Source organism: Mustela nivalis (genome assembly GCF_964662115.1).
Source record: "Mustela nivalis genome assembly, chromosome: 3".
Classification (NCBI taxonomy): Eukaryota; Metazoa; Chordata; class Mammalia; order Carnivora; family Mustelidae; genus Mustela; species Mustela nivalis.
The window spans coordinates 90589949-90609082 of record NC_139022.1 but is presented as its reverse complement, the minus strand read 5'-3'; the positions used below and the strand labels follow the sequence as shown (position 1 = coordinate 90609082).

At 36.1% G+C, this 19134-nt stretch overlaps 2 protein-coding genes across 9 annotated transcripts in view; both read left to right on the top strand.

Moving 5' to 3' along the window:
- The window catches only part of IPO11 (importin 11), a 217511-nt gene that overhangs the window by 153709 nt on the left and 44668 nt on the right, over positions 1 to 19134 (top strand). For 4 of the 8 annotated variants that reach the window (XM_082725885.1, XM_082725884.1, XM_082725887.1 and 1 more), the window contains one exon: positions 6870 to 7864. The exons of the other annotated variants lie outside the window; for them this stretch is intronic. In XM_082725885.1, the coding sequence (XP_082582011.1) occupies positions 6870 to 6891 (22 nt within the window). In that variant the 3' untranslated portion in view covers positions 6892 to 7864. Of the gene's footprint in view, positions 1 to 6869; positions 7865 to 19134 lie in introns of those variants that run through there. 8 annotated transcript variants of the gene reach the window in all.
- Positions 5044 to 7864, top strand: LRRC70 (leucine rich repeat containing 70). Its single transcript, XM_082725892.1, has 2 exons — positions 5044 to 5317; positions 5817 to 7864. The coding sequence occupies exon 2, from the start codon at positions 5828 to 5830 to the stop codon at positions 7721 to 7723; it is 1896 nt and encodes a 631-aa protein (XP_082582018.1). The 5' UTR covers positions 5044 to 5317; positions 5817 to 5827; the 3' UTR covers positions 7724 to 7864.

The window sequence follows — 19134 nt, the reverse complement described above, 5'->3', positions numbered from 1 at the left end:
AGGGTACTCGCTTATAGAATACCCTGCATGGTCAGGATATTATTATCATGATGATAATAATATCATGAACAGTTAATCTCTCACAGAACACCTTAGGTTCCTTGAAATCAGGGAACAGATTTTATCTTTAGTATCCTTTGAGTCTAGCACAATGTTTGACACACATAGGCTCCCAATAATATGCCTGAATTGGATATATTTTAATAACCAATGCATTGTTCTCTTCTCAGTCTTGGATAGTTCCGAACACCCAATTATTCATGTCAAAAACTTGGAAATTGTCTTTGGCAACATGACGTCTCGCTGTTCACATGTAATCCATCACCAAAGCTGTTGACTGCACCTCTAAATATATCTCAAATCCATACCCTCCATTTCCAGTATCTTCCACTTACTCTTCCTAGGCTGTTACATTAGCCTCCTAAATGGCTCTTTCCTCCAAGCCATATTCCACAGAGAAGATGACAGCCATGTTTTAAAAGCAGAAATGATCTTATTCCTCTTCTAGTTCAAAACCCGTTAGTGGTTTCCATGGGACAACCAGTTGTTTTACCTCTTGAGCCCTATTCCACCCTGGTCTCTCTTAGTCATTTCTACCAGCCATGCTTGCCGTTCTCTCTCTTTGGAATGTGCTCAGCTTTTTCATGCCTCAGAATCCTGATAGACTGTGAATTGACATGCTTTCCGGTAGCTCCAGAACACTCTTGTTTTTCCTTTATAAAACTGATAGTGATTGTAAATCAAACAAGTTTTGGTCTAGTAGTTTTTCATATGTATTTTATTTTTTAGCCACAAATATTTATTTGTATTTTAAAATATAAGGACTCTTTTTAAACCTTGTTAAATTTACATAGAGTAAAATTGACTCCAAGGGAGGTTATACATTAATATAAATTTTCATACATGTAGATTGCACGACCAGCACCGCAGTCAGAACACAGGTGAGTAGCTTCATCACCTGAGGACACTCCCTTGTGCACTATATCTTGGGAATCCCATTCTCCCTGACTCCCAACTACTAGCTTCCATCCATCTGTTTTCTTTCACTGTAATTGTGTCTGTTAGAGAATGTAATATAAATGCAATCAAGCAGTGTATAACTTTTTGAGACTGGCCTTCTCAAGCAGCATAATGCTTTTTATATTTGCCTAAGCTGTTGTATGTGTCATTAGAATATTGATATTTTTGTTTTTGTTTTTGCTGAATAGTATTCCATTGCACGGGTGTTATCACCTTAGCCCTCAAAGGACATTTGGGTGTCTAATGCTTTTAAGTTAACTGTCTCCCCCACTGATCTCTAGTTTCAGGAGCATGATGTTCTGGACATTGTTAGTGTGTGCCCTCACCCCCGTCCATTTCGTATGTATGCATGCATTACAAACACACACACACACACACACACACACACACACACACTCTTGCTGCTTTATTTTCAGAATAATTTGCATGTAAGTTGAATAGATTATGGTCTTTTGCTCCTAAATGCTTCAGTGTAGGCTTAAGTATTGCCTTTAGTTGTCATGTCTTTATAGTCTCTTTGAGTCTCTCTTATTTCCTGAGTTTTTATTTCCTGTGACTAATATTTTTGAAGAATACAGCCCTTTTCTTTGTTTCCCTCCCTCCCTTTCTTTTCCCAGAATAGAATATTCCTCATTTGTGATGTGTCTGATGATTTCTGTTGATTAGATTGCAGTTATGCATCCTCGGTTGGGATATTACCTAAGTGATTGATGCTGTCCTTCCTGAAATACCACATCCACTGGCACATGGTGTCCACCAGTTTCACATTAATGATATTAATTCTCATGAAGATGTGTGATTGCTCCACTGTGTAGTTACTGTTCTTTTCCCTTGCAGCTGATTATCTGTATTGAGATACTGCTCTTCATTAAAATTTCCTCCTACATTGAGCAAAATAATATTTTTTAATTGTTACCAGAATATTTTTAATTGTAAACACCATTTCAGATTTTGATTCTCTTGATTTTGAGGTCTTTTAAAATCTGTAAGATCAGTAAGCACTATTGTAAACTATTTTTTTCTATGTAAATCCATCTTGGTTGGCTTATATGTAGACGCTATATATCTAAAAAATATAGGAGGTATATATTTAAAAGTGGTAATAGAATAATTGATTTATTCATTTTCTTGTGAAATTTCTGAATGGAAAAGAAAATGGATTTGAACTATTTGAACTATATGAGATTATTTGAAGGCAGTGTTAATGAAGGTTCCATAAGAAGAGAGAGAAAAAAATAATTCAATGAGTCAATTTCCTAGGGAAAAAAATGAGGAGGCTCTTAGGAGGCTGAATGTCGGGTTCAGAAATTGTTCTAATGAAAATTAGGGGGAATCAGAAAAGGAATCTGAGGAACCATTTTGATGTGTTACTCTAGAGCAAAATCAAAATGTCACAGTTCAGACTGGGGAACATTATTGTTCCTTGGAGATCATATGAAGATTTCACCAAATATGTTAGGGAATTGATGAGGTAATAATGAGATGGTTTTAATTACCTAAATAATGTGATTTGGCTGTGAAGTGTTAGTAGTTAAAGCATGGGGACATATACCTTCTAGTCAGTGTAGCAGGAAGTTGAGAAACTTGAGTTCTAATCTAAAACCTTAGTGGCCAGTTGTGCCACTAATCAATGATGTGCTCATAGCCAGTAAGATGAGGAGGTCTCTGAATTCTGTTCCTGTATCACCTTTTTAAGGTCTTGATTTCTGTTTTCTTCTGTAGTAGTGATCTCTGTCTGTAACAGCAGCACCCCTATGGACCCTGTGAACAGAAAGGCTAATAAACTGTCATTCTGGATACTGGGTTTAGATTTATTGTTTGTTGTAGATGCTTTAGTTTACCTCAGCTTTTGCAATAGGAGAAAGACAAAATTTATATTATTCTGTCATTTTTATTTAGTGTAGTTTACTAAAAATTTTATTTTCAGGTCTAGTAAGAATAAATATTTTTGTGTGCTTTGGATATTTCTGGAATGGAGGACAAGATTTATTAATGTTCTAATCTTATCATCTGGTAGTTTTTACTTTAAATTTTATTTTGATGTCAATGAGTTCTTCTAAATTCTAGAGGAGGAAAAAATTTTCTTTGACTTTTTCAGGGTCCCTGAGTGGGTCTGAAAATTAAACTGACGAAGTCAAGATTAACAGGGGAAAAGCATATATATTTAATGCTTTAAGTTTTATATGACATGGGAGCCCTCAAAAGGAAGTGAAGACCCAAAGAGGATTGTAAATCTGTGTGTGTGTGTGTGTGTGTGTGTGTGTGTGTGTGTGTTTAAAGATTTTATTTATTTATTTGAGAGAGAGGGAGAGGGGAAGAGAGCACAAGTGAGGTAGGGTGGGTGGGAGGAATAGCAGAGGGTGAAACAGATTCCCCACTGAGCAGGGACCCGGATGCAGGACCTGAACCCTGGACCCTGTGCCATGACCTGAGGCAGAGGCAGACGCTTCACTGCCTGAGCCATCTACATGTCCCAAATCTGTGTTTTTATGCTAGGTTTGAGGCAGAGTGGAAAGTTGTGGAATGAGAGAGTAGGGCACAGGGTATGAGGTGAGTTTAGCAAACAGGGAAATTTTGCAGGCCTCTTTGGATTCTTCTCAGCGTCTCTGTCTTCAGAGATAAAGATGCTCCTTTTCTCCCACTACAGTTCAAGGCACCTCTCACATAAAGTTTTTATGACCTCATTCAGGAGTAAAGGCAAGGTATGAGGGTGTGGCTGGAGGTAGAGAAGGGATCAGAGAGAGTCCTTCACACTTAGCCTTTTTCTCAGATTCCTTCAGATTTGAGTATTCTCTATGCCACAGTGCCATATTTTGGGATATGGGGTCCAGAACCCCATCATAACTCTAAACTGTATGACACAATTGAAAAATCCTTCACTATGATGTAAGTGAAAACACTAAACACAAAATGGATTTGAGAAACCTAGCTCTTATTCCATCTTTACTCTAATTCATGTCATTTATCTGATATGGGGTTTTTTTGGTGGTAATTTACCAATTTCTTCATTCAGTAGCAACAACAGTTGTTGGCCACAAAGGATAGTTCTGAAAATTATAAACCATTTTGATAAAAGATCTGTTACCTAGTATGTACCTCTGATTTTTTATTGTCATAGAAAGTGGTGGGTACTTTACCAAATATTTAGTAGGGAAATAATTCATATTATCTGAAATATTGTTATCGTGATGTAAAAGATGCTTTAATAACGAAGGACTTACTATACAATTATAGGTATATCATTACTGGTATTTTAAGTGTATTATCAGAGTATTAGTAATAATAATCAAAGTCAGAATTAGAAAGCCTAAACACTGAGCTTTTTTGAAAAATAATGTCTAACAATATATAATATAAGCAGTTTATAGTTAACTCTTAAATCATTATTCTAAAATATTATAGTATACACAGATTTTTATTTAATAGATTCATACCATTTCAGATGTATATATGTTAAAAAGTAGTTGAAGTGTCCCTTTCACTCTCCCCAGCTTTTCTTGCCAAAGGTAACCTTTGCCAGTGCAACTTTATATCATTTTGCAATGCAAGGTGTATACCTTAATAAATTAAGGTGCTTGGTGGTGATATTGAATATTTTTTGTATCCAAAAATCTCTTTAAAAAGTTAAAAAGGAAGAACAGAGAGGTTAGTGAACAACATTTATGTTCACCATTCTAAATTTCTTGTTTTTGCTCCTTTATTTTTAAAGGACTAAAAGTTAGTCTGTAATATATATTCAAAGAAATGTAAATACTATATACATTTGAAAAAATTATCCAAAATTATATTATTCTATCTTTTATTTCACCTTTTTCTATTCAAAATTTATCTGTTCCTGATGGCTACAGTTTGTTCATTCTGAATATTTAAAATTTTCACATTTCCTTTTAAAATACTTATTTTTTAAATTATCAGATGTTTAGGTATGTGTGTTAGGAAAACACAAATTAACTGCTTTCTGAAAAAAATAAGTTCCTGAGATTTCCTTTCAACAATACTTTGGAAACACAGATAAAATTACTTCCTGTCTCTCAGTTTCCTGTATCCATGGCAACCTCTGTTTTACACACTGACTGTGGAGGAACCAATGTGAAGAGTGGTGTTTCCTGAGCAAACTGTGACTTCAAAAAAAAAAAAAAAAAAAAAAAAAAAGAGAGGGGAAAAAAAAAAGGTGGAGGGGTGGAGGTCAACAGTGCCACAGAAAGAAATGGAGTTTAGAAATGTCGCTCTTCAGATTTAGAAAGAAAACCTTTACTCGAATCAGCCGAGTGTCAATAATACGAATTTCCTGGTTTCGGTAAGATTATTTATTTACATATAAACTTTTAACTGAAATGGAAAATAATTTGCTTTTGTGAAAAGCTATAGTTCAGAGTTTAATTGCTTTCTTGTAGTGAGTTTGTAGTTTCATAAATTAAAATATTTAATTGATACAAATTTAATTTGGTAAAGGGACATATTATATCCAAAGACCATTATCCCTACCTCATCATTTGTCACTTTTGTTATTGTCAGATATAATGTTTTAAATGAGCTTTAGCAAACATACTGTTTTGCAGTTCATTAAATTTAAATTATCATTTTGTCAAGCAGTGGATTAATGGCCTGGAGGTTTTAATCCTAGAACACCTTCCAAACTCACATATTATGCTATCACCACAGTACAGTTGATAATATTTAGTATTGTTGGCTGATACTAATAAAAATAAAAGAATACAGAATTTTTAGTATTATATGTAGCACTACAATTTTGAGAACTTACTGATGATTTAAAGTTTTACCTTCTTTTTTTATAGCCAAGTCTGATATGAACAGAAAAAACAAGAACAGGGCTATGTGTGGATTACATTTTTCTCTGCCTTGCCTACGACTTTTTCTACTTGTTACCTGTTATCTTCTATTCTTATTACATAAAGAGATTCTTGGATGTTCGTCTGTTTGCCAGCTCTGCACTGGGAGACATATTAACTGCCGTAACATAGGCCTTTCAAGTATTCCTAAGAATTTTCCTGAAAGTACAGTTTTTCTGTATCTGACTGGAAACAATATATCTCACATTAATGAGGGTGAATTAACAGGACTTCATTCTCTTGCAGCATTGTATTTGGATAATTCTTGCATTGCGTATGTGTATCCAAAAGCCTTTGTTCAGCTGAGGCATCTATATTTTCTATATCTAAATAATAATTTTATAAAGCGCTTGGATCCTGGAATATTTGAGGGACTTTCCAATCTTCGTACTTTGTATTTACAGTCTAATCAAGTAGCTTTTGTTCCAAGAGGAGTATTTAATGATTTAGTTTCAGTACAGTACTTAAATCTACGAAAGAATCGTCTCACTATCCTGGGGAGTGGTACCTTTTTTGGCATGATTGCTCTACGGATACTTGATTTATCAAACAATAGAATTTTGAGGATATCAGACTTAGGCTTTCAACATCTTGGAAACCTGGATTGTTTGTATCTAGAAGGTAATAATTTAACAAAAGTACCATCAAATGCTTTTGAAGTACTTAAGAGCCTTAAAAGACTTTCTTTGTCTCATAACCATATTGAAGCAATACAGCCCTTTGCATTTAAAGGACTTGTCAACTTGGAGTACCTCCTTCTGAAAAATTCAAGAATTCAAAATGTTGCTAGGGATGGGTTTAGTGGAATTAATAATCTTAAACATTTGATCTTAAGTCATAATAATTTAGAAAATTTAAATTCTGACACATTTAGCTTGTTAAAGAATTTAATTTACCTTAAGTTAGATAGAAACAGAATAATCAGCATTGATAATGATACGTTTGAAAACATGGGAGCATCTTTGAAGATCCTTAATCTGTCATTTAATAATCTTACAGACTTACATCCAAGGGTCCTTAAGCCATTGTCTTCACTGACTCATCTTCAGGCAAATTCTAATCCTTGGGAATGTAACTGCAAACTCTTGGGCCTTCGCGACTGGCTAGCATCTTCAGCCATTACGCTAAACATCTATTGTCAGAATCCCCCATCCATGCGTGGCAGAGCATTGCATTTTATTAAGTGGACTGACTTTACAAATTGTGTTACATCTTCGACAAATGTATCCAGAGCTTGGGCTATAAAATCTCTTCATATTCACCACAAGACTACTGCGTTAATGATGGCCTGGCATAAAGTAACCACAAATGGGAAACATTTGGAAAATACTGAGAGCGTTACTTTCTGGGAACGAAGTCCTACTGCACCTGCCAATAGATTTTTTCAAGAGAATACATTTGGTAATCCATTAGAGGCTACTGCAGTGTTACCTGTGCAAATACAGCTTACTTCTTCTGTTAACTTGAACTTGGAAAAAAACAGTGCTCTACTGATTGATGATGCTTCGGTGTCAGGGAAAACATCTCTCATTTGTACACAAGAAGTTGAAAAGTTGAATGAGGCTTTTCACATTTTGCTGGCTTTTTTCATCTTAGCTTGTGTTTTAATCATTTTTTTGATCTACAAAGTTGTTCAATTTAAGCAAAAACTAAAGGCACCAGAAAACTCAGGGGAAAATAGACTTGAATACTACAGCTTTTATCAGTCAGCGAGGTATAACGTAACTGCCTCAATTTGTAACACTTCCCCACATTCTTTAGAAAGCCCTGGTTTGGAGCAGATTCAGCTTCACAAACAAATTGTTCCTGAAAGTGAGGCACAAGTCATTCTCTTTGAACATTCTGCTTTATAATTCAGCTTAATGTTAGTTACAGGAAAACTTCAGTGCCATGGACATGAATTCAACTGAAGCCTCCTTAAAGATTTACAAATTTTATTTGGAAATATAATGAATTATATGAGCTTAGCATTAATAAATACATGTTTTTAATAATTTACGAATACTGTATTCATTCAGCATATGTCTTCAATAGGTGCTGTATTAAGTAATGATACTAACGTTTCTGTGTACTAAGCACTATGCTAGTAAATACTTCATATTATCACATTTATCCTTAAAAAACCTTGTAACTCTCTACATTTTACAGGTAAGGAACCTTAGGGAAAGTGAACTTAAGAAACTGTGCCAAATTCTTACTGTTTATAACACTTTTTAGGTCTGTCTGACTCTAGGGCACATGTTTTTCATTTCATGCTATGCTGCTGTCTAGGTGCTAATTGTGAACAACATAGGCATGGCTCCTATTCTTGGTAGAACTTGAAATCTAGAGGAGGCACATGGTTTCTCTATGGGATGGTAAGTATTGCAGGCAGAGGTGCTACTGAGTATAACATCAAGTGGAAGTGGTAGGTGGCTTTATGAGAACAATGACACTGAGACTGGATCATGAAGGATAAGCAGAAATGAAAAGAGTTGAGTAATAGGTAGAGGTAACTTCGTATCACAGAAGTCAAAGAAAGAGAAAGAATGCTGCTTTTCATGAAGTAACATTCAGTGTGACCAGTTATGAGTGGTGGTGTAAGATTTGCAGCTGGAGAGAGATACCAGATGGTGAAGGATATTGTAATTTAATATTTTCCTTAGAGCAGCAGGGAGCCATGGAAGGATTTGAAATAGTGGAATGACTTAATCAGATTTACCGTTTACAGGGTAATTTCTTTCTGGAAGGAGCAATGAGACTAGATGCAGAGTTAATTGGGTAGGAATTTGCATCACCAATCCCGGGGTGAGGTACCAGAGACCTGTGCCAGAGTAGTGGAAAAGAGAATGGATGGATGGATTCTGGAGCTTGGTGGTTGGCTAAGGGGTGGCAAGTAAGGGATAAATCAAAGATGGTAATTTTTTGGCTTAGGCAGCATTTGGTTGCATTTAATGAACAAAGGAATCAAAAGGAAGTAGGGGTATGGGTGGGGACAAAATAATGAGTTCAATTTTGGATACACTGAATTTGAGATACACATCTGATCTACAAGTAGAAATATCCCAAAAGCAGAAGATTACAGGAGAGATCTGTCTAGTAAAGGTTAATAATTTGTAAACTTCCATTTGTCTAGTACACCAGAAGTATATGATCCTGTCTTAACAATAACATCAACCATTTGAGTCATGACTTTGGGAGACAGGTAAGTGAGGAAGAATAAGATGAAAGAGCTTCCAGGAAGTGGCCTTGATTGGGAATCTTTAATGTAAATAGATGGTAATTCAAGCCATGGAGACTATGTATGGATTATCTCTATTAGTATAAATTCATACTGTGTAGAATATTGGGCATATAGTAAGTGCCCATCCTTGATCTATTAACAGAGACCTGAACTACAAATACGTGTTAAAAAATTTTTCCTTGAATGTTACGTATTTCATGTTTGTGCTGTCCTTCCTCTTCCCCCACATTTCTCTTTTTTATTATTAAAAGTTAATACTTCCTGTATAAAATTAGCCTGAAACAGTCTGGGAGTATTTAAACCAAGTGGTAATTATTGAGTCTGTATTGTGAACCTGAGGTAATGATAAGAATGATTGTGTTGTCCCATATACCTTAAGGTGGTGCTTCTCAAACCCAGAATCACCTGGGTTGTTAAAATACAGATTGTTGCCCCCCACTCCTCCCAGAATTCTTTATTCAGTAGGTCTGGAGTGGGGCTTGTTGAGTGTGTGTGTGTGGGTAAGTTTGCTGATAGTGCTGGTCTGGGGATCATGGCTTTGAGATTATACTAGAAATTTCAGAGAAATTAAAGCCACATCTCTCCACCCTCCCCGCTCCCCCACCACCCCACCACCCCTACAAGAGTTTTCATTGTTCTTTTCCCTGTATGGTTTAAAGCTTTGTCCTTGGTTGTGATGATAGGAGATAACCTGAATACATTTAAATAAATCTGTTCTTACATAAATTACTTATTTCATTGGGGAAAGATATGTGGTATTTGTTTCACCTTGAAAATGTTTTTAATAATACACTTCTATTGTTGTTGTATCCACACAACTCCAGTTACGTTTTTTATTTAATTACTGAAAGTACATGCTCTTTGAAAAAAGGAATTCAGAGAATATAGAGATACTTAAAATGAAAGGTGAAAACTCTTCCATGTCTCCCTTCTCTACCACCTAGACCACACCCTCTTGAAGATGTTAGAAGCAGCCTAGGTGGTTATTTGGAGTTAGGAAATAACCATAAACAAAGTATTTATCTTGTCCTTACTGAAAAACTCCCCCAAATTTGAAGAAGGAAATTTAGAAATTTTATCAAGATTTAAAAATTTTTATGTATAACTTATAATTGATAACTGATGTAGGCTCAACTAGAAAATTTTAATCATTAACATTGTTTTATATATGGAGTTGTAGTTGTATATGGTGGTATTCATTAAGTACTCATTCCAGTTTCTGTCAGCAGCTTTTCCTTTTAAAAATGTTAGGTCATATAACACTGTTGTTTGATAGTTGCACAATTTAAAACCTTACTTAAGGTAAAATTGATTTGAAGTGATAATATGCATAGAAAGTTTTAACAGTATAATTTGTGCATGTGATTGTTTCACATTTTAGGCTGCACCACCTCAAACAGCAAAGTTTAAACTAAGTAATATTCTCAATTAATACAGGTGAAGAAACTTTTCTCAAGATTACTGTGTTTCTCTACTGTTTAGTAAAGTTTTCTGATGAGAGCACAGAAGAATAAAATGGTTGTGTTTTTTGGTAGTTTTATATACCGATCCATTTTTTTTTTCCCACTGACTTCTGTAAAAGTTTGGTAAGGTTCCAGGGCATTCCTAAAAAGCTCCCCTTTATCCCTTCCCCATAACAAATGAGAGGTATAGAACTCAACTACCATTTATTTATAACAGTATACTTTTTAATACATTTAAAATTCCAGTTTGGAATTTCAGAAATATGTATCTCACTTCTGGGATAATTGGGAACTTACTCCCAGTTCCCTTCTAGCATTGGAGTAGAGATGTTTGATGTCAGATTGTCCTTGAGGACTTGATTGTTAAGAAGAGACACCTCAACAAGAGTAAGCAGGAAATCAGGAATGTCCCAGGTGATGGAGTGGTGGAGCCTGGGTAAGATGCCTCGTGGGCTTTTGGAGGTGAGGGGCTTGCCACTGTTGTTAGCCAAAGACATTGTTGGGGCACGATAAGGATGGACATTGTTTGAGAGTGAGGGAATTGTATAGAATTCACTGTAGCAGGGAAAGAAGATCTTTGGATACCTCTTTGTTCTCCACTTTTCTCAACTTTGTACTCTCAATGGAGTTCTTGGACTTTCTCCTACATAAAGTGCCAGGGTTACACACTTCTCTTACCTGTGTCTTGAGTCAGCAAGCATTTTTACTCAATTATCTTATCTCCATTAAAACAATAACCGTAAAGGGTGCCTGGGTGGCTCAGTGGGTTAAGCCACTGCCTTCGGCTCAGGTCATGATCTCAGAGTCCTGGGATCGAGTCCCGCATCGGGCTCTCTGCTCAGTAGGGAGCCTGCTTCCTCCTCTCTCTCTCTCTGCCTGCCTCTCTGCCTACTTGTGATCTCTCTCTGTCAAATAAATAAATAAAATCTTTAAAAGAAAAAAAAAAAACAATAACCGTAAAATATGCCATATTTGTTTTAAAGGGTCACAAAATGGGAGAAAAAAGGCTAGGGAACCTTTTACAAGGTTCTGAAAAACAGCTTTAATGCTAGGCCTTCCTAGCAAACTGGTCTCACAAGAACATAACCCATGTCCTCACGATAAGGATCGCATACCTTTACTTGCCTTTGTTACCAAAGTCCTCTTTTGATCATGTAACACTTTTCCAGTGCACGTTCTTTTTATTTTGGTCTGGGCTGTGCAACATATAACAATACTCTAGGAATGTGACTCCAAGCTGTGAATATCTTTTCATATGACTTTAGTGACAGCAGAGTTGGCTTTTTTGTTTGTCCTGTCCCATATTCATGATTATCTTGTATTTATTTATTGTATAGTTTTATCAGCAACAATACCAAGCATTTACAAATGGTAAGGTCAGATGCCCACCCTCATTATTATGAAATCTCTATAAAGTTCTCTTATATCCCTTTTTAAAAATCAAGAACCACTCTATCAAATGATTCCTGTAAGCATTCAAAACAAGTATTGCTGTGGTTTTCAGCATAATGTTTTTCCCACATAGTGCTCTATCAGTCATTTGTCATCTTTTGATGGAAACTTAGTTTTATCATTGGATATTGTTCTTAAAGCGTAGTCTTTGCTTTTGAAAGTCTCGGAAGGTGGCAGTTTCTTCTCATGGCATCATAAATGGATTGGTAGAGTTTTTCTTACTATCTTAAAGATTACGGGTTGCTTTGTTTTGCTTGTGTATGTGCACTCCAAAAATTAATGGAGGGAATAGTTGATAATATAAAGACTTTTTATTTATTTTTTATTTTTTAAAAATATTTTATTTACTCATTTGACAGAGATCACAAATAGGCAGAGAGGCAGGCAGAGAGACAGAGGGGGAGGCACACTCCTGGCTGAGCAGAGAGCGGGACATGGGGCTCAATCCCAGGACCCTGAGATCACGACCAAAGCCAAAGGCAGAGGCTCAACCCACTGAGCCACCGAGGTGCCTCTAAAAAGCCTTTTTGAAGATTGTTGTTGGAATTTTAAAAATCCAACTTTCATTTTAAAACAACTTAGTGAATTTCCACTACGAATTTTTTATCCTATTTCCTTGCCACTATTTTTCAAGGGAACTAGATTTATTAATACTCTTTTCCATGACCATGTAGAGAATTACTGTATAGAAAGAATATATGTTTCCATCTACGTGACAAAAGTATTTGCAGCTAGCTAAATCCCGGAAAATATCTAGAGGGGAAAAAAACTAATTTTAGTGTAAATGTCACCACTTTTGTGGCCTCTGGTGTGGTAGAAAGTCTGGAATAAGACTGTTTAGTCAGGTCTTTCTTATTTTGCCCTTTTCTTTAAATAAACTGCCATTTATTGTTTATTGTTTATTGCTTACTAATCCTATTAAACAGTATAAGTAGAGAAGTGTCATTAAGAGAATATTTTATTTGTTGTGGTTTTTAATGCTTAAATCTTATTATTTTCTTAAATTACCCTAACTTTAGTGACCTACTATATTTAAGATACAAGAATGCAAGAGTGACTTCAAATATTAATCATTTGTATGTGAGGTATGAATAGTGTAGTTGTGGTCTGGTTAGGTTAGAGAAAAATGCTATTTATTTATTTCTTGGACTTCCTATGAAAAACTGTTAAATCATCAATTTTTGATTAGAGAACTGTTCAGAAAAAGTAATTGAAAATTTTGTGTTTCTGCATGCCTGTTTTCTTCCCAGGTCCAAGGGGATGAAGATATGATACAAATAGATCAATCCATCACTTAGAAAGTGTAAAGTACATGGTCTTTGGTGAATAGATCATTTCTCTGAAAAGTAGAACTATAAAATGCTCACTGTAAAAATGCTAATAAAAATTGGACAGTTAGAAACTAGAGTCCTGTTCATATTCAATGTAATATTTATTGTTTGGGCTGACCAAATGAATATTAGAAATTTCATTTATTTATGCCTTTGGGAACTAAAAGTTTTATTCTTCTTTTCAAGGGTGGTTTGTTTTCTGAACCCTTGTGGTTAGGTTCATAATTACACAAAAGGATAGAAATATCTTAAGCCAGCATAGTTTTTAAATTGATTCAATAAACACAAAGATGGATTGATTTTTTTTCTTTAGTATTTCGTTTTCAGAATCCCTCTGCATGAAATTTCTGCAACTCAGTCTACAGATACTTTTATATACCCAGAAAATGCCTTAAGATGCCATAGCTTCAGAAAATAATAAAGGAAGATTAAGAACTGTAGTTTTACTCATGTGAATTTAACAGAAAAAAAGAAGTTTACTGAAAACTATGTGGAATTGTTTAAATGGTCAAATAATATTTAGTATAGAATTTCAAGCCCTCATCTATTTAATGTTTATATATGTGTAACATCACTTATAACACACTTGAATAACCAAACAAACGGATGTTTATAAAAGCTTAATCTTCTTTCGTAGTTTGTAACTTGTGTCTATGTGAATACATTAATATATCTACCAAGTATGTGCAATAAGAAAAGGAAAAGTGGGGGCGCCTGGGTGGCTCAGTGGGTTAAGCCACTGCCTTCGGCTCAGGTCGTGATCTCAGGGTTCTGGGATCGAGTCCCGCATCGGGCTCTCTGCTCAGTGGGGAGCCTGCTTCCTCCTCTCTCTCTCTGCTTGCCTCTCTGCCTACTTGTAATCTCTCTCTGTCAAATAAATAAATAAAATCTTTAAAAAAAAAAAAAAAGAAAAGGAAAAGTGTTTGTGACAAAGAAAAAGAAGAAACATGTTCAGGTTACCAGTACTTTTTCCCTGTCGCTTTTACCTTCATTCTCTCCTTTCATCTTCAATGTTAAACTTGTGTTGTCTGAAATATTTCAGAAATAGATTACAGCCACCTTCTGCTCTACTTTCTGCCTCATGTTTGGTGTAATCAATTGTAATATGTTATCTATAATTCAACTATCCATACTTGTAATTTCCAAAAGAGATGAGCACAAATAATATTACAAAAATAAAATGAGGGAGGGCAGTTCTTGAGCTCTGGGGGTCATTAATTCCCATGATTATTTATTGAGTGGTCACATCATGTCCTGTGGGACATAAAAAAATAACACATGGGCTGTATTTAAAGATTTTATTTATTTGAGAGAGAGAGATCACAAGTAGGCAGAGAGGCAGGCAGAGAGAGAGAGAGGAGGAAGCAGGCTCCCCGCAGAGCAGAGAGCCCAATGCCAGACTCTATCCCAGGACCCTGGGACCATGACCTGAGCTGAAGGCAGAGGCTTTAACCCATTGAGCCACCCAGGTGACATGGGCTGTGTTTAAAGTTAACGGAGAGTCTTAGAGCAGGTGTGTAGAGATGAACAAATAAAGAACATTAGGAGAAAACTAGATGGCACATGAGTTGCATGCTCAATGACTAGTGCTGACATTTTATGCTACTGCAAATTCCAAGGACAGAGTGCTCAGTTACAGTGGTGTGGCCAGAGAAGGCCTGTAAAGGAAGTGTGAATTAAGGCGAATAGAAAAAGGAGGAAGAACATTGTGAGGGGCAGGAAGGGAGTAAGCAGATATGAGTTAGCAGCTATTATATTTAAGAGGTAATGACTTAATTGCCTGAAAGCCATGAAAGGAGGAGCAGCTTGTGAAAGGTGGGATTGTTCGATGTTGAAGTTCTTGATCGCCCCCTGAAAATTCTTAAGGAGAAAGCATGAAATTTAAGAGACTGGAGTAGCATCCATTTGCCTCCTTGAAGCCCTCAGTAATGAAGTGAGTAGGATCAGTTGGATCCCATTTAACCTTGTAAAATGAAAATAAATTTTTATCAAAATTGGGATTGATTGATTTTTTTGTGCAAGGTGGGTTAACTTGGATTGCTAAGACCTCAAGTGATGGTAGAATGATCAAGATTCTGGGGATCACTGATGAGAATTAGAGAGTGATAATTTGCCAGTGCTTCTTTAACTCCGTTCAGGGGACTGGATCCTCTCCCTTCAGACAAGTGCCTCTTTGTATGTCAGAAATATCCATTAAATGGAGAAAAGTACTTATTCAGGATATCATACTTGAAAAGAAAAAAAAAAACTCATTTGTTGCTTGTTTTCTTTGTCCTTTCTGCAAATTTTTTAGTCCATCGTGGATGGACACTTAGGTTGTTTCCATAATGTTGCTGTTGTAAATTATGCTGCAGTAAACATGTGGGTGCATGTATCTTTTCAAATTAGTGTTTGCATATTCTTTCGCTTAAATAGTAGTAGTGGAATTACTGGATCATATGGTAATTTCATTTTAATTTTTTGAGGAGCATCCATATTGTTTTCCACAGTGGCTCTACCAGTTTGCATTCCCATGAACAGTGCACAGGGATTCTTTTTCCTCCATATCCTTGCCAACATTTGTTTCTTGTGTTTTTGATTTCAGCCATGCTTACAGTGACCTCTCACTGTAGTTTTGATTTGCATTTCTCTGACGACTGAGTGATGTTTTCACATGTCTCTTCCATCTTTTCACATGTCTGTTGGCCATGTCTTTGGAGAAATATCCGTGCATGTCTTCTACCCATTTTTAATTGGATTTTTTTGGGTGTTCAGTTGTGTAAGTTCTTTATATATTTTGGATACTAACTCTGTAAGGGATATGTTATTTGCAAATACTTTCTCCCATTCCATAGGTCGCCTTGTAGTTTTGTTGATTGTTTCCTTCACTCTTCAGAAGTTTTCTCTTGATGTAGTCCCTCACTTGAATTTTTGCTTTTGTTTCTTTTGCCTCAATGTCAGAGAAATTACTACCTCTGCTCTCCTCTAGTTTTATGGTTTTATGGTTTCAGGTCTCACATTTGGGGCTTTAATTCATCTTAACTTGTACATGGTGTGAGAAAGTGGCCCACTTTCATGCTTTGTCATGTAGCTGTCCATTTTTCCCATTTACATTTTTTGAGAAGACTGCTCTTTTCACACTGCATGTTCTTGGAGGTAGCCATTTTTTTAATCTCCAGAGTTTACCATGATGTCTAACACATTTTATGGACTCATGGAATGTTGAATAAAATGAATGAATGTAACTGTGGTGGCATATTCACCAGGGAGGTTTGGCAAGGATAATATGACACTCTGATCACTAATTTTTTTTAATAAATCAATTATTAATACTCATTGAGCCAGTCTTCTGAAATGTGACCTTGGGACTATAACAAGTTGTAAAGTTTTGTCTGGAATAATCAATAATCAGTTTTCTTTGTTTGTTTTTTACCTCTTAAGTTTTGATTTCTCCACTGTCCTATGGAAGCTGTATATAGACTAGTAGGGAGTTTAGCTATTCCTTTCAGACTCTAATTGCTGCCTCCTACTTAATGTGAACTCTCAACTTGCTAGTGAACACTGGTTTGAGAGGTTAAGAACCAAGTGAGAGTTAGAATTAAATGGTTCCCCCTGGCTACCTTCACTTCTTCCATATTATATACCATATTTGATACCAGGTTTGACTGATGTGCATGAGAGGACATTAAAAGATGACACACAGAGAAGGATGCTTATCAAGTGTTGACTTAGAACTCAAAATGTAGCACATATGTAAGGGAAAAAACGGGCTGTTTTTAATTTAAAAATGAAACAAAACAATGGGGCACCTTGGTGGCTCAGTTGGTTAAGAGTCCCATCCGACTGTTGATTTTGGCTCAGGTTATGATCTCAGGGTTATGAGACTGAGTCCCATGTCGAGCTCTGTTTTGGGCATGGAGTCTGCCTGAGATTCTCCTTCTGTCGCTCCCCACTGTTGCCTTCCTTGATCTCTAAAAGAAGCAAACAAACAAACAAAAACCAAAAAAACCCACCTAATTCTTATCTTTTGTTTAGAGAGGTAATATATACAAGATTAAGTACAGTACTTTCTCTCCTCCCAACCCATTCTGTTTCATTTTTGTTTTATAGTTCTCCTTTGATTTGTTTCCATTTTAAATGTCTAATCACATTTTAAAGCATTTAATTCAGAAAGATTATTATTATAGGAAAACAAGATTGATTCTTAATTTGCAAAAGACAAGGGTTGAAAGAATTATGTGACTAAAGTGATTATTTGATATTCAAAATTTTATAAAAATACTGTGGGTAAAAAAAATCTAAAAGCTTCATTTTTTAAATGTTACATTTACATATTTGGAGGGAACATTTTTATAATAAAATGGAGAAAAAAAAATTTAACTTCTTTCTTACTTTAAATAAATATGTCTTGTGTGTACCAGGAAGTACAAGCTTTTTTTTTTTGCCTTTTTGTTATACCTATTATTTGGGGGTACTTCTCCCAAACTGCTTAATGAGTGGAATTAAGGTACATCTTTTTGTGTTGTTTTGTTTCTGTTTTTCGAACTTCAATGCTTTGAAGAGAGTTACTGTGTGACTTCTTTTACTGACCCCACAATATGGCATGGGTACTCCCATTTCCCCTCTTGAGTCCTTTCTTCTCCTTTTGGCCTTTCTGAGAGTCATCTTCTCCCATCTTCCCATTCAGAGCCTGCTCCGTGACCTTTCTACTTTGGGCTGTAGTCGTTTTCCCCTTTTCCAAACTTGGAAGTCTGTGGTCAACCCCTGTGGTATCTAATAAGGTACTCCAGCCTAAGCACAGTTTACCCTGTCTGCTGGAATTTAATCCCCCGCCCATACCTGCATCTCTGCTTCCATTGTCCTTCTCTGCAGAATGAGTCACATTCCAGTGAGAAACAGTGACTGCCACTAATGGAGGTTGCCTCACTTCCCTTACCCCTACTAGACAGTCATGTGTCCAAGCCCCTCAGCCAGTAGAACTTGAAATCCCACTGGAGGTCGGGGAGGGAACGGGGCAGGTGAACCCCACTGATCACATGACTGATTTCCTCCTCCAAGTCTGGATGGGGCGTGAATAAGCCGAGCAGAGTTTGGACCTGTATCCTCTGGTCTGTCCCAGTCTGCTTCCATGAGTATCATTTTCCATTCTTTATTCTAATTTTCTTAACACTTCTTTTTGTCAGTTATTGGCTATTTCTAGTTCTTGGCTTTACATAAATTTCAGGTTCCTTAACTCATTAGCTTTCTCTCAGAAGTTTTCAAGCTTTGTTTTGGTTTCAGCAGTGTCCTCTTAACAAAATCGCCATTCATGAGAGGGGGTGAAGGTAAGCCTTTTGGCAAGAATTGTGTAGTCACTAGATTACCCTATTCATGCAGCATTTTGATTATCAAAATCTGCTCTCAACCTTGAAGGCTGGGGGTAGTGAATGTGCATGTCTGTAGAGGTTCGGTGTTCTACACCTGTATCCTTTATTCAGTTGCTTATTATTACTTTTTTCTAATTATGGCAGAGGTAGAACTTTGTACCTTTTTCTCAGAAACATGTGCCTGTGCTGGTAGCATCATCATTGATCAATATGATAATTTGTTGTAAAACCTATGATCAGATGAAATGGTTGTCAAATATATACACTTTTTTTCTCCTTCTGCATTCCTTCCTAAATAACCTTCACCCATCTCATAGACCATGGTCACTTAGATTGCCAGATATGTGTCAGGAAGATCCATATCCAGTCTTTTGAGAAAATACACTGTACTCAGAATTCTGTTCCACTGATTTCTTAAGAAATAACGGGTTTTCCTGAAGGGGTTGATAT

Excerpts from the sequence above, each read along its gene's own strand:
- LRRC70 (XM_082725892.1), top strand. The coding sequence starts at position 5,828 with ATGAACAGAAAAAACAAGAACAGGGCTATGTGTGGATTACATTTTTCT.